Source organism: Eucyclogobius newberryi, unplaced genomic scaffold, assembly GCF_026437365.1.
Source record: "Eucyclogobius newberryi isolate DKJ021-1_F unplaced genomic scaffold, fEucNew1.0.hap1 SCAF_22, whole genome shotgun sequence".
In the NCBI taxonomy this organism is placed as follows: Eukaryota; Metazoa; Chordata; class Actinopteri; order Gobiiformes; family Gobiidae; genus Eucyclogobius; species Eucyclogobius newberryi.
In genome coordinates, this window is record NW_027315857.1 from 28,793,930 (window position 1) to 28,807,024 (window position 13,095).

At 49.8% G+C, this 13,095-nt stretch overlaps 1 protein-coding gene across 1 annotated transcript in view; it reads right to left on the reverse strand.

Annotated features, from left to right (window-relative positions):
- LOC140371587 (voltage-gated potassium channel subunit beta-2-like) overlaps positions 1-13,095 on the reverse strand; it is a 50,999-nt gene that overhangs the window by 9,498 nt on the left and 28,406 nt on the right. The window contains exon 11 of the mRNA XM_072458752.1: positions 1,631-1,725. Within this exon, the coding sequence (XP_072314853.1) occupies positions 1,631-1,725 (95 nt within the window). The remainder of the gene's footprint in view (positions 1-1,630; positions 1,726-13,095) is intronic.

Genomic DNA, 13,095 nt, shown 5'->3' on the forward strand with positions numbered 1-13,095 from the left:
TAAACACAACCACAACCACTGCAACACAACCACAACCACTGAAACACAACCACAACCACTGAAACACAACCACAACCTCTGAAACACAACCTCTGAAACACAACCACTGAAGCACAACCACAACCACTGAAACACAACCACAACCACTGAAACACAACCACTGAAACACAACCACTGAAACACAACCACTGAAACACAACCACAACCACTGAAACACAACCACAACCACTGAAACACAACCACAACCACTGAAACACAACCACAACCACTGAAACACAACCACTGAAACACAACCTCTGAAACACAACCACTGAAGCACAACCACAACCACTGAAACACAACCACAACCACTGAAACACAACCACTGAAACACAACCACTGAAACACAACCACAACCACTGAAACACAACCACAACCACTGAAACACAACCACAACCACTGAAACACAACCACAACCACTGAAACACAACCACAACCACTGAAACACAACCACAACCACTGAAACACAACCTCTGAAACACAACCTCTGAAACACAACCACTGAAGCACAACCACAACCTCTGAAACACAACCTCTGAAACACAACCACTGAAGCACAACCACAACCACTGAAACACAACCACAACCACTGAAACACAACCACAACCACTGAAACACAACCACAACCACTGAAACACAACCACAACCACTGAAACACAACCTCTGAAACACAACCACTGAAGCACAACCACAACCACTGAAACACAACCACTGAAGCACAACCACTGAAACACAACCACTGAAACACAACCACAACCGCTGTATACGTGAATCAAACATTTCTAAGCTCCTAATCTTAGAATATATATATTTATAATGTAAATGTATCTTTAGTTTACACCTGGGATTACAGATGGAAACGAGCTGTAACCAATTCATGTTTTTTCTATTGTGAATTTCAATTTCTACATTTGCAGTAAAAAAAAATCATTTAAAACAGCAAATGTTTTATTTTTAACTGAGAAAAACACAATGAAAAATACAGCAAAATTCTACAGCTGAAATTTTGAATAAAAAACAAACTGTTTTTTTGTTTTTGTCTTTCACAGTTTTTGTTCTTGTCAGGTTTAAATTCCGTTATTCCACAAATGAAGACAAAGCGGCAACAGCTGGAGCTGAAGTTTCAGTCAGTTTCATTTAGATCAGATAAGACGAAGTAACGAAGTAACGAAGTAACGAAGCACAAAAGCAAAAGTACAGGGCTTTTTTTGACTCTGTCTTTTACAATGAATACTTTTTACTTTTTATGTTGTCTAGACCAAATATCTGCATCCATTAATTTTTTTTAATTAGGAGTTGTTTTCATTTGGTTTGAGGAGTTTATTTGTAGCACGTTTATGGTGACATTGTGACTAAAGGTTTTGAGTTCAAGTCTTTGAGTGAACAAATTCACGTTAACCCAAATCAGCCAAATTCTCTATAAAAAACTGTGTGAAATACTTAATTTTCTGGTTCCTCGTTAACAGGTACTTCTAAATGTGTACTTGAGTAATCAGTACTTTTAATGTATCAGTACTTTTACTTGGTGTATTTGTTTGTGTTCTCAGGATGTCACAATATTAGAACTTTCGCTGGTTTAATCGTGTCTGACCTGGACTGTGGCTCTGGAGCTCTCTGGGACGCCATCGTTATATTTCCCTGTGATGAGTCCACAAGCCAGAGGAGACCATGTGACCGCGCCCACACCTGAGAACACACGAGAACACACCTGAGAACACACGCGAGAACACACGCGAGAACACACGCGAGAACACACGCGAGAACACACCTGAGAACACACCTGAGAACACACCTGAGAACACACGAGAACACACCTGAGAACACACCTGAGAACACACGCGAGAACACACGCGAGAACACACGCGAGAACACACACGAGAACACACGAGAGAACACACGCGAGAACACACCTGAGAACACACGCGAGAACACACGCGAGAACACACACGAGAACACACCTGAGAACACACCTGAGAACACACGAGAACACACCTGAGAACACACGAGAACACACCTGAGAACACACGAGAACACACAAGAACACACGCGAGAACACACATGAGAACACACGCGAGAACACACGCGAGAACACACCTGAGAACACACCTGAGAACACACCTGAGAACACACGCGAGAACACACGCGAGAACACACGAGAACACACGCGAGAACACACCTGAGAACACACCTGAGAACACACAAAAACACACGAGAACACACGAGAACACACACGAGAACACACCTGAGAACACACGAGAACACACACGAGAACACACCTGAGAACACACCTGAGAACACACGAGAACACACATATGTAGGGTCTCAAACTACATGTATTCAGTTTATGATTAAGGAAGATTTCTTAGCAGAAACGAGACAAGACGGGGCACCAGGGTTAAACCCAAAGAGCTAAGATACTGTCCTTAATCGCGCTCGTTAAAAAGGTCTGAAGGGTGTTTCACGATTCAGGGACTTACACATAGTCTAATCAAACAAACAATAGTCAATAACTCTTTTGTGTAGTTTATTAATCCAAAGGGTTATCAAAACACCGGAGCAGAAATGCGCACAGGTAAATCACAGGTGATGTTATATCAGATTTAACAGCAGATTTCATGCAGATAATGTTAAACCAGGGTTTTGCCTTTGATAATCAAACGTGTCTATGCTAATCTATATCAAAAAGAGGGAAAGTGAGAAGCTAAAGAGAGGAGGAACCGCTGAGCTCTACCCAAATCATGCCACAAAACGGACCGCACGCAATAGACTCGGCTTACGGTTCTGTAGAGTCGGTCCGACTGGTCCTTGTCCGCGGACGAAGTCCGTAGCGGGGCGTCGCGTGGAGCGGTGTGGCGGCGAAGGTTCGTGAAGCGAGCGGCGGCCGTGGAGCTGGCGGCGGTCGGGGAGCGATGCGTCGCGTGGAGCGGAGGAGGCTGCGACGTGCTGTAAGGTCCTTGGCGCCGGGGAGCGGTGTGCTGCGCCGGGGAGCGAGGGGTCGCGTGGAGCGGAGGAGGCTGCGACGTGCTGTAGGGTCCTTGGCGCCGGGGAGCGGAGGAGGCTGCGCCGGGGAGCGAGGGGTCGCGTGGAGCGGTGTGCTGCAACCTCCTTGAAGCGGCGGCGGCAACGGAGAGTTCCTTAGCGGTAGAACGCTTTAGCGGCGTGTTAGCTCCTTACGCGGCCTTTACTCAGATGAGGACGTAGCGCTGATCCACGTAAACGGCGTAGATTACTTCAAAAAGAAAAGAAACGAAGTAGCAAAGAAAGTCTCTGTCCGGTTGAGCACTTAGACTTAGTTCCAGGTAGTTCCAGGTGGTTTCAGGTGGTTTCAGAGTCCGGGGCTGGCATGGCCTTGTCGACCACGTGACGGACGGATTTTGTTGAGACAAAGGAAAAGTGAAAGCTCGCCCGTGGAGACGGCTTCAAGAGAGAAGAACAAGAAGAGAACACAGCACCGAACGTCGGAGAGGGCGAGGAGGGTGAAGAGGAGTCTCCCTGGAGTGGGGCCGGTTGGTCTCTGACACAACGGCTATTCTGGTCACGGGGACACATCGTGACCTCATGGGCTTTGTGGCGCCAGGGCAGTGGGAGGAGTGCTTTTGCGGACTACGACAGAGTCTGAGGACTACGAAACGTCTGAGGAATAAAGTCTGGCGGTAATGCAACACTCGGATGCCAACCGCCATAAAACAACAACAACAACAACAACAACAACAACAACAACAACAACAACAACAACAACAACAACAACAACAACAACAACAACAGAACAAAAAGAAGAACAAAGAGAAGGACAAAAGAGAACGTTTCTAGCTTGGAGCGTCCTTTTGATACCTGGCCCGCAGGGCATGCTGGGAGCGAAAGGGGCGGGCGCTACTGCGAGAACTTCCTGTTTAACATTTTCCTGACCGAGAAAATAAAACTGGAGTAACGTAAATAATAATGGCAAAAACATTGAACCCTGTTTTAACATTTACACGTTAAACACTTTTGGCAGTTTGTGCACATTATTTCTTGAGGTAGACACATTTTACATCTTCTTTCACCTGTGATGGGCGCTCGAAAATCAAGCATTGGGAATATAAAACCTTAAACAGTGGAAAAATACGTAACACAAGGTGAAACATGCGGTGTAGGGAGTTGATTCAAACATTCATGGCATAATCACATAAAACAGTTTTCATCGGGGCGTCTTCCTGTAAGACTGTGGGGAGAAGATCTGTTATCAAAAAAAAAGTCACAGCGGCTCCCCTGCGGTGAGGGAGACAGGGAGAACGAAAAACCCCCAATGTTCAAAGAGAAATTTTCGGTTATCTGGCCGTGGAATGTCCATCTCCATTCCCCTACAACCCCCGATTGGCCGTTGGTTCTCCGATGAAGAAGCATCGGGCAAATGTCAAAGGGAATGTCCTTACCGAGTCAGCGAGCGGCACAGAGTGGCATGATTTGGGTAAACCTCTGAACCTGGACTGGTCGCTTTATCCTATTTGGGCTGAGGGGCAGGTGCTAGTGGGTGTTACACTATCCCTAGGCTACTAACTCTCTGCACATCATCCTCAGAGGGAGTGGTAAACCATGCAAGAGCTCTTGACTCCTAGTGCAAGAATTTGGGCGTAGAAACAAGACTCTAAGACACCGAGGTAGCTTATCAAAGTGGATGTCTATGGTGAAAGAAAAAAAAAAAACAAAGTGGTTAACAAGGTTCTTGACATACGTTTCACCCTAGCGAAGGGGCAACTTCTAGGTTGGACTGCTTCTGTTCGAAACAGGTGACAGGATATTCTACTCTATGGTTTGCATGCAGGGGAGGTTAACATACGAGGCTAGTGGTAGGGACTTTGCGGGCTTAGGACCAGCTGTAAGTCGGGGATTTGGCTAAAATTTTCCAAGCTCCAGTAGGTGGCGCCTGTGTTAGGTGTCGTTGGGGCAGAACAACTCGTGCTGCTGTGTCATGCTTGTCATAGTGGAGGATCGCCTCTCGGAGGGAAGTGTTCACGAGTCAACGGCCCCCCAACTATTTTAGCCCAGGTCTCTGTGACCTGGTCTCGCACCGCCACGAAGGTTGGGCACGCGCTGCCTGCTGTCACAGGTTTTTAACAGCAAACGCCGCCATGTATTGCTATCACGATACGCAATAACGTCTGGGGTCTGTAAGTGTCACATGCCATCAGGAGGAGGCGTTGTGACCACATGCTTCTGTCAACATACATCTGGGGATGTTTTTAGAGACACTAACACGTAATTCTTTGATTAGGTTTTAGTAGTTAGGGTTAGTAGACTTTACAATCCGTGCAAAACAGTTGTTAGTACAGTCCCTAACGGGCGTGTGTTTGTCGGAGTTGTGTTCTAGTTGGAACTATCGGCATCCCTGACATGTCCCATGGGGTTTTGGTGCGCTTTGATTTGGTTGTGATGAACCCACTTCAGAGTAGGTTCTCTGCGTCCTTTGGTGATCTTCACGTGGTACACCACCGGAGATCGTTTGTTGACAATCTCGTAGGGTCCCGACCAACGTGGGAGGAGCTTTCGGGTTAGCTTGGTTAGCCAGTCTCTTGTCTGTCCGATCGGGTGCGCTAAGATGTAATACCATACCTTGTCGTTTGGGGCTTTCTGATCGTAGTAAGCCTTGCAATCCTTTGCACTTTTCTCAAGCTTCTTCTGAGCGAAAGAGAAGGTCGCTTTCAGGTGCTCCTGTAAGTCCGACATGTATTGGTGGTTGGTGTAGGCGGTTGCGATGCTAACCTCTCCCGGTTTGTACAACAGGTGTAGGGGGAGGGTCATCTGTCGGTCAGTCAAGAGTTTGTATGTGGCGTTGACCCCCCGGAGGCCAGCTGTTGGCGCGTCGTGTGCGTGCGTCAGCATAACCCCCCGGAGGCTCTGAGGTACCACAAATGCGGGTGCAGTGAGGATCTCAGAGGCAAACACCAGCAGTCCGTGACGCAAGGTGAAGTTCTCTCTTGTACGCCACAGCGCAGCGAGAGATGCGTCGGCAGCAAGTGCATCAGGAGGGATGGCACTTGGCGCAGGGTCAGGAAGGAAACCGATGATGCGGCTTATGGCCCCATCGGCTGCTTGTAGAGACACAAGATCAGAGGAAGCGAAGGTCGGAGACACTTCAAGAAGGGAGCGATCGGGCTGGGGCCGTCCGGTGACAGCACGGGGCCGTGTGATCGCGGCCACCGAAAGGGTGGGCTGGGTGGGCATCAACTCACTGTCCAGTGAGTCAGCCTGTAAGTTACAGGGAGCCCTTCAAGGGCCCCTTGTTTTGCCAGGGAGTCGGCTAGGTCGTTGAGGTCTTTGTCTGGCGGCACGTCGACCTCGGGAGGGGTCACGATGGCACTGCACTGAACTGGCGGAGTTGATTGGGGCATGGGCAGAGGTCGACGGACTTGTGCCCAGATTTTGAGTCGTTTAAAATCAACCAGTGGCTCGAAGCGACAGAGCAGCTCTTGACCTAAAAGAAGGGGAATAGAATTCAAAGGTGAAACGTAAACAGGATGCATCAGTTTCATGGGGCCGATCGTTATCTGGATCAGGGCCACCTCGTCGAGGGTGGTGTTGACCTGAGAGTAAGGTCGGATTTCCAAGCAGCAGGGCTGTGACTTCAGTTCTCGTTGAGAGTGCTGGGCCACCTTTTGTAAGGTTCTGAAAAGATCGCGAGAGATCAAGCTGATGTCGGCGGCTGTATCAAGGAGTGCGTCATGCACGAAGTTGTCCTCCAAGAGGACTGAAAGATAAAGCTTGCGTGCGGCTCCCTTTCCGGAAAGGTTACCAAGAAACTGGGTAAAGGGCGGCTCGCATTGGATGATCGACGGGTCGTTATCCTGTGGGCTGGAGATAGAACTTACCTGGACCACAAAGACGTCGTTAGCGTCCGGTGGCATTTGATCGTTGCTGTCAAGTTCCTGGTCTTCAGGGGGTTGGTCCCCAGTGACGGGTGTTTCCGACAGAGGGTCCAGGTCTACAGGTCTCCGATAGAAGTCTTCTAACTCGTCTTCCGATTGGCTGAGCGCTGAGTTATCACTTGTCTCAGGTCCGAGGGAGGTTACGGCGAGTCCTTCCGCTTTACTTTTCTGGTTCCGTTTCGTGTCTTGGATCATTTTCAGCACCTTACTCAGCTGTTCTTTACTGAGGTTCGAAGCGTCGAGACTCAGTTTAGAGGAAGACTTACCTGCGGAGTCTTCTGGGGTTTCTTCCTTCGTTGAGCCGTTAAGCCAGGAGTCCCTTCGGTTGTTATACCTACCTGGGGCGTTCTCCCTGTCCCTAAATGGTCTTTGCGGTCCTCGGGTGTCTCCCGAGCGATGGTTTTCCAAGGTGCCCTCTAGCTCGAGAGGTCTTTCGACGCTCAGGACGGAAGAGTGGCCTTGGGTTCTGATTGTCGTTCCTGCCTGTTTGGTGTAGCTCCTTACCGCTAAATCTCGCAGCTGGCGGCTGCTTTGAATTATTGGGCAGGCTGCCACGCCCAGGTGGTAGCTGGTTGCGGGGTGGAGGTTCTGTAGGAACAAAGATTTGAAATGTTTGTCCTCCTCCATCCCTGCTTCATTTTGTGATCTAAAATACGCTTTCCTCAATCGGTCGTTGTAGGCTTGAGGAGCCTCGTGTCTGCCTTGCTTGCACATCAGGGCAGCAGGCAACCCTATTGAGGTGCCTGTATCTGAGTACTCTTCGACGAGAGCATGACACAAGAGCTCATAGTCCTTCAGGACGTAAGGAGGTTGGCGTTCCATGAAGCTGCTAACGTCTCGGCTGGACGTTAGTTTGATCAAGAAGATCTTGTCTTTGATTGACGGATCCGACAGGCGTCCAGCATAGAAGTCGATGTCTCTCAGGTACGCGCTGGTGTCGTTAGCGACGCCTGGCTTGGGCTCAAACCGAGAGATATGCCTGGCTATTTTGTCGAAGTCATGGTCGGTCGGGCCTCGATGGCGTCTATCGGGGTCTCTGCCCTCGCGATAGTCTTCACGAGTGTCCCTGAAGTCGTCGGGGTACCTGCGAGTGTCCCTGAAGTCGTCGGGGTACCTGCGAGTGTCCCCACGGTCATCTCGTTGCGCGTCCCTGTGGTCATCGTAGTGCCTGCGGGGGCTACCGTGGTCGTCTCGTCGCGCGTCCTGTAGTTCGGCGTGATGTCTGCGGGGGCTGTCACGTCTGTCGCGTCGCCTGTCCCGTAGGTCATAGTCCGAATAACGTCGGGCGGAGCTGGTAGAGTCGGGTCCGGGGTGGTACCGGGACTTGTCTCGGTCACGGCCGTCCCCCAGTCGTCTACCGTCAGTGTAGGTCCGGCTGGGGCTCCTCCCCCCGTAGGTTCGTCCATGCGTGTCAGAGTTTCGATCGTCTCTGGGTCGGTCATTGTCAGCGTACGGGGTGGGGCTCTTACGTCTGTCGTAGTCGTGGCCCCGTGGTGGCCCGCTACGGTCTGTCCAGTCTCCCCTTTCTTCCTCGAAGTACGGCCTCTGTGGATCCAGGCGGGCCACGGGGGTTGGACTGGGTTGAGTCCCCCTCCCGTGGTCCTCCCGGTTGTCTGTACTCGGTCGGTCGTAGGACGGTTTCGCACGGCTTCGCCTGTCAGTCAGGTCTCTTATCTAGAGTCTAAGGTCATGCAGCTCAGTCTCTGCCCTTTCAGTCGCCTGAATGGATCGGTGGAGCGCGTGCTTAGCATCTTCCAGGTCAGCTTCCAGGGCCTTTGGCGCGTGTCGGAGGTCAATCCACAGCGCGAGGTCCTCGTGAAGGGCCCTGTTGGACAGGAGCCTGTTCCTTCCCGGGACGCCAGGGGCTACTTCACTGGTATAGTCTACCATGGACTCGTGTAGGTTGTCTACAGGCCAGTGAATAACATCACTATCAGAGTCCGCCATGTTTACTTTGGGCAGGGTCGGGACGAGAAGGTCCCAAGTCGCCAGGTCTGTGAGTTGCCTAGATCAATTCAGTCAAGTGGGGCAGATATGTCGGGACGCCGATAGTTTCAGAATTAAAATCGCTCGCTTAGGAGAATTTAAAAGAAACGTTTTAGAGTGTTCATGTTAAGTTGTTGTGGCTAGGCTAACCTTTGTGCGTGTAGCTTGCTAGTTCGTGCGTGAGCGGGGCATGCAGTCGTGCGGGTGTTGATGTTTGGATGAAACAACAGTTAACAAGGCATGTTAAATGGCATTGCAGTTAGACATCAACCATGGACGCATGCAGTGTCCACAACAATTCACTAGGTTACACAGCAAGGCTTAGCGGGGTCAGGGCCATGCAGTTACGTAACAAGAGGTCTGGTCGGGGCGACACTCGCTGTTCTTGACCAGCATTCAGTAGACAAACAGGTAAACAACAAGCTGTTATTCTGATAGCGTGCAGCATTCACAGTGAAGTGTTGCTTAGCGCCGGGGTACACCTGCGGAGATTAGTTGAAACTCATGCAGTGTATCGAAAGGAAAAATTTAGTTTAATCAAAGCGTTAAACAGCAGCGTCAGCTGTGCAGAACGAGCGTTAAACAAGGTGTTGTTCTGGGGCGTGTACACACTTGCAGCAGAACAGGTACAAAGCGGTTAGTTAAAACAGGCCATGCACTTCCAAAAGGAAAAAATATTGATTAAAGCGTTAAAACAGCAGTGGGGAAACCGTGCAAGAGCATTTAAACAATCTGTGTTAGCAGCGAGGAGCATGCAGTGTGAAAGTAAACACTAATCTTGTTAGTGTCTAGGTGAGACTTGATTGTCACCCCCCGGTGTGTGTTGACAGGGGAACAGGGTCAGCCTAAGGGTAAAGTGTAGTACAATTTACCCACCACCAGATGGAGACAAAGCTCCGCTAAGCGTGTGATTCAATTTAATGACCACTAGATAGAGACAAGGCTCCGCTAAGAGTGTGATTCAATTTAATGACCACTAGGTGGAGACAAGGCTCCGCTAAGAGTGATTCAATTTAATGACCACTAGGTGGAGACAAAGCTCCGCTAAGTGTGATTCAATTTAATGACCACTAGATGGAGACAAGGCTCCGCTAAGAGTGTGATTCAATTTAATGACCACTAGGTGGAGACAAAGCTCCGCTAAGAGTGTGATTCAATTTAATGACCACTGGATGGAGACAGGGCTCCGCAAAGAGTGTGATTCAATTTAATGACCACAAGGTGGAGACAAAGCTCCTGGGCTGGACAGTTTTCCTCCGGAGGAATTCCAGCTGGGCGCAGGGCGCCTGGGACCGCCTCTAGGGGGGGTCAGAGTTAGTGTCGAGTCGTCACTCAGCACGCTCTACACGGCTTTGTTAGCATTTAGCTCATGTGTTAGCGTTAGCATCCACGCTCGGCCGCGTGGTTTGTAAAGACAAAATGGCGGTTAGCACAACAACATGGCATTTAGCATACTAGCTCGGCTCGTGTTTGTGCTAGCTCAGGGCCGTAGCCTATGTACTAGCTTCTGCTCGTGTCCTTTGGTAGCGAGCCAAAATATTCACGAGCGTGGCAGTTGTTCGGGGACGGGAAACTCGCCGTACTGCCCCTGCCGTCTTGGGGTGGATGTGCTTATGCGGCGTTACAGCCCTAATAAGCTTCCCCAGGTTCGATAATTATCTTGTGCACGTGTTCGTGAAGTAACTAGGCGGTTTGTGTACAGTAACAGCAGCGTACGGTTTATCCAAGCGTCGTTACAGCGCAGGCAAGTTCACAAAGCAGACTCATATTCCAGCATCGACACAGCAGCATACAGTTTGAGTTCAAACGTCCACAAAAGTTTATATGAGTACTAATCTGATTCAAAGACTATGAAAAGTTTTAATCGCCTCACACGGGGGCATCAAATATGTAGGATCTCAAACTACATGTATTCAGTTTATGATTAAGGAAGATTTCTTAGCAGAAACGAGACAAGACGGGGCACCAGGGTTAAACCCAAAGAGCTAAGATACTGTCCTTAATCGCGCTCGTTAAAAAGGTCTGAAGGGTGTTTCACGATTCAGGGACTTACACATAGTCTAATCAAACAAACAATAGTCAATAACTCTTTTGTGTAGTTTATTAATCCAAAGGGTTATCAAAACACCGGAGCAGAAATGCGCACAGGTAAATCACAGGTGATGTTATATCAGATTTAACAGCAGATTTCATGCAGATAATGTTAAACCAGGGTTTTGCCTTTGATAATCAAACGTGTCTATGCTAATCTATATCAAAAAGAGGGAAAGTGAGAAGCTAAAGGAGGAGGAACCGCTGAGCTCTACCCAAATCATGCCACAAAACGGACCGCACGCAATAGACTCGGCTTACGGTTCTGTAGAGTCGGTCCGACTGGTCCTTGTCCGCGGACGAAGTCCGTAGCGGGGCGTCGCGTGGAGCGGTGTGGCGGCGAAGGTTCGTGAAGCGAGCGGCGGCCGTGGAGCTGGCGGCGGTCGGGGAGCGATGCGTCGCGTGGAGCGGAGGAGGCTGCGACGTGCTGTAAGGTCCTTGGCGCCGGGGAGCGGTGTGCTGCGCCGGGGAGCGAGGGGTCGCGTGGAGCGGAGGAGGCTGCGACGTGCTGTAGGGTCCTTGGCGCCGGGGAGCGGAGGAGGCTGCGCCGGGGAGCGAGGGGTCGCGTGGAGCGGTGTGCTGCAACCTCCTTGAAGCGGCGGCGGCAACGGAGAGTTCCTTAGCGGTAGAACGCTTTAGCGGCGTGTTAGCTCCTTACGCGGCCTTTACTCAGATGAGGACGTAGCGCTGATCCACGTAAACGGCGTAGATTACTTCAAAAAGAAAAGAAACGAAGTAGCAAAGAAAGTCTCTGTCCGGTTGAGCACTTAGACTTAGTTCCAGGTAGTTCCAGGTGGTTTCAGGTGGTTTCAGAGTCCGGGGCTGGCATGGCCTTGTCGACCACGTGACGGACGGATTTTGTTGAGACAAAGGAAAAGTGAAAGCTCGCCCGTGGAGACGGCTTCAAGAGAGAAGAACAAGAAGAGAACACAGCACCGAACGTCGGAGAGGGCGAGGAGGGTGAAGAGGAGTCTCCCTGGAGTGGGGCCGGTTGGTCTCTGACACAACGGCTATTCTGGTCACGGGGACACATCGTGACCTCATGGGCTTTGTGGCGCCAGGGCAGTGGGAGGAGTGCTTTTGCGGACTACGACAGAGTCTGAGGACTACGAAACGTCTGAGGAATAAAGTCTGGCGGTAATGCAACACTCGGATGCCAACCGCCATAAAACAACAACAACAACAACAACAACAACAACAACAACAACAACAACAACAACAACAACAACAACAACAACAGAACAAAAAGAAGAACAAAGAGAAGGACAAAAGAGAACGTTTCTAGCTTGGAGCGTCCTTTTGATACCTGGCCCGCAGGGCATGCTGGGAGCGAAAGGGGCGGGCGCTACTGCGAGAACTTCCTGTTTAACATTTTCCTGACCGAGAAAATAAAACTGGAGTAACGTAAATAATAATGGCAAAAACATTGAACCCTGTTTTAACATTTACACGTTAAACACTTTTGGCAGTTTGTGCACATTATTTCTTGAGGTAGACACATTTTACATCTTCTTTCACCTGTGATGGGCGCTCGAAAATCAAGCATTGGGAATATAAAACCTTAAACAGTGGAAAAATACGTAACACAAGGTGAAACATGCGGTGTAGGGAGTTGATTCAAACATTCATGGCATAATCACATAAAACAGTTTTCATCGGGGCGTCTTCCTGTAAGACTGTGGGGAGAAGATCTGTTATCAAAAAAAAAGTCACAGCGGCTCCCCTGCGGTGAGGGAGACAGGGAGAACGAAAAACCCCCAATGTTCAAAGAGAAATTTTCGGTTATCTGGCCGTGGAATGTCCATCTCCATTCCCCTACACATGAGAACACACCTGTGAACACACGAAAACACACCTGAGAACACACCTGAGAACACACCTGAGAACACCTGAGAACACACCTGAGAACACACCTGAGAACACACCTGAGAACACACCTGAGAACACACGAAAACACACCTGAGAACACACCTGAGAACACACGAGAACACACACGAGAACACACCTGAGAACACACATGAGAACACACGAGAACACACAAGAACACACCTGAGAACACTCCTGAGAACACACCTGA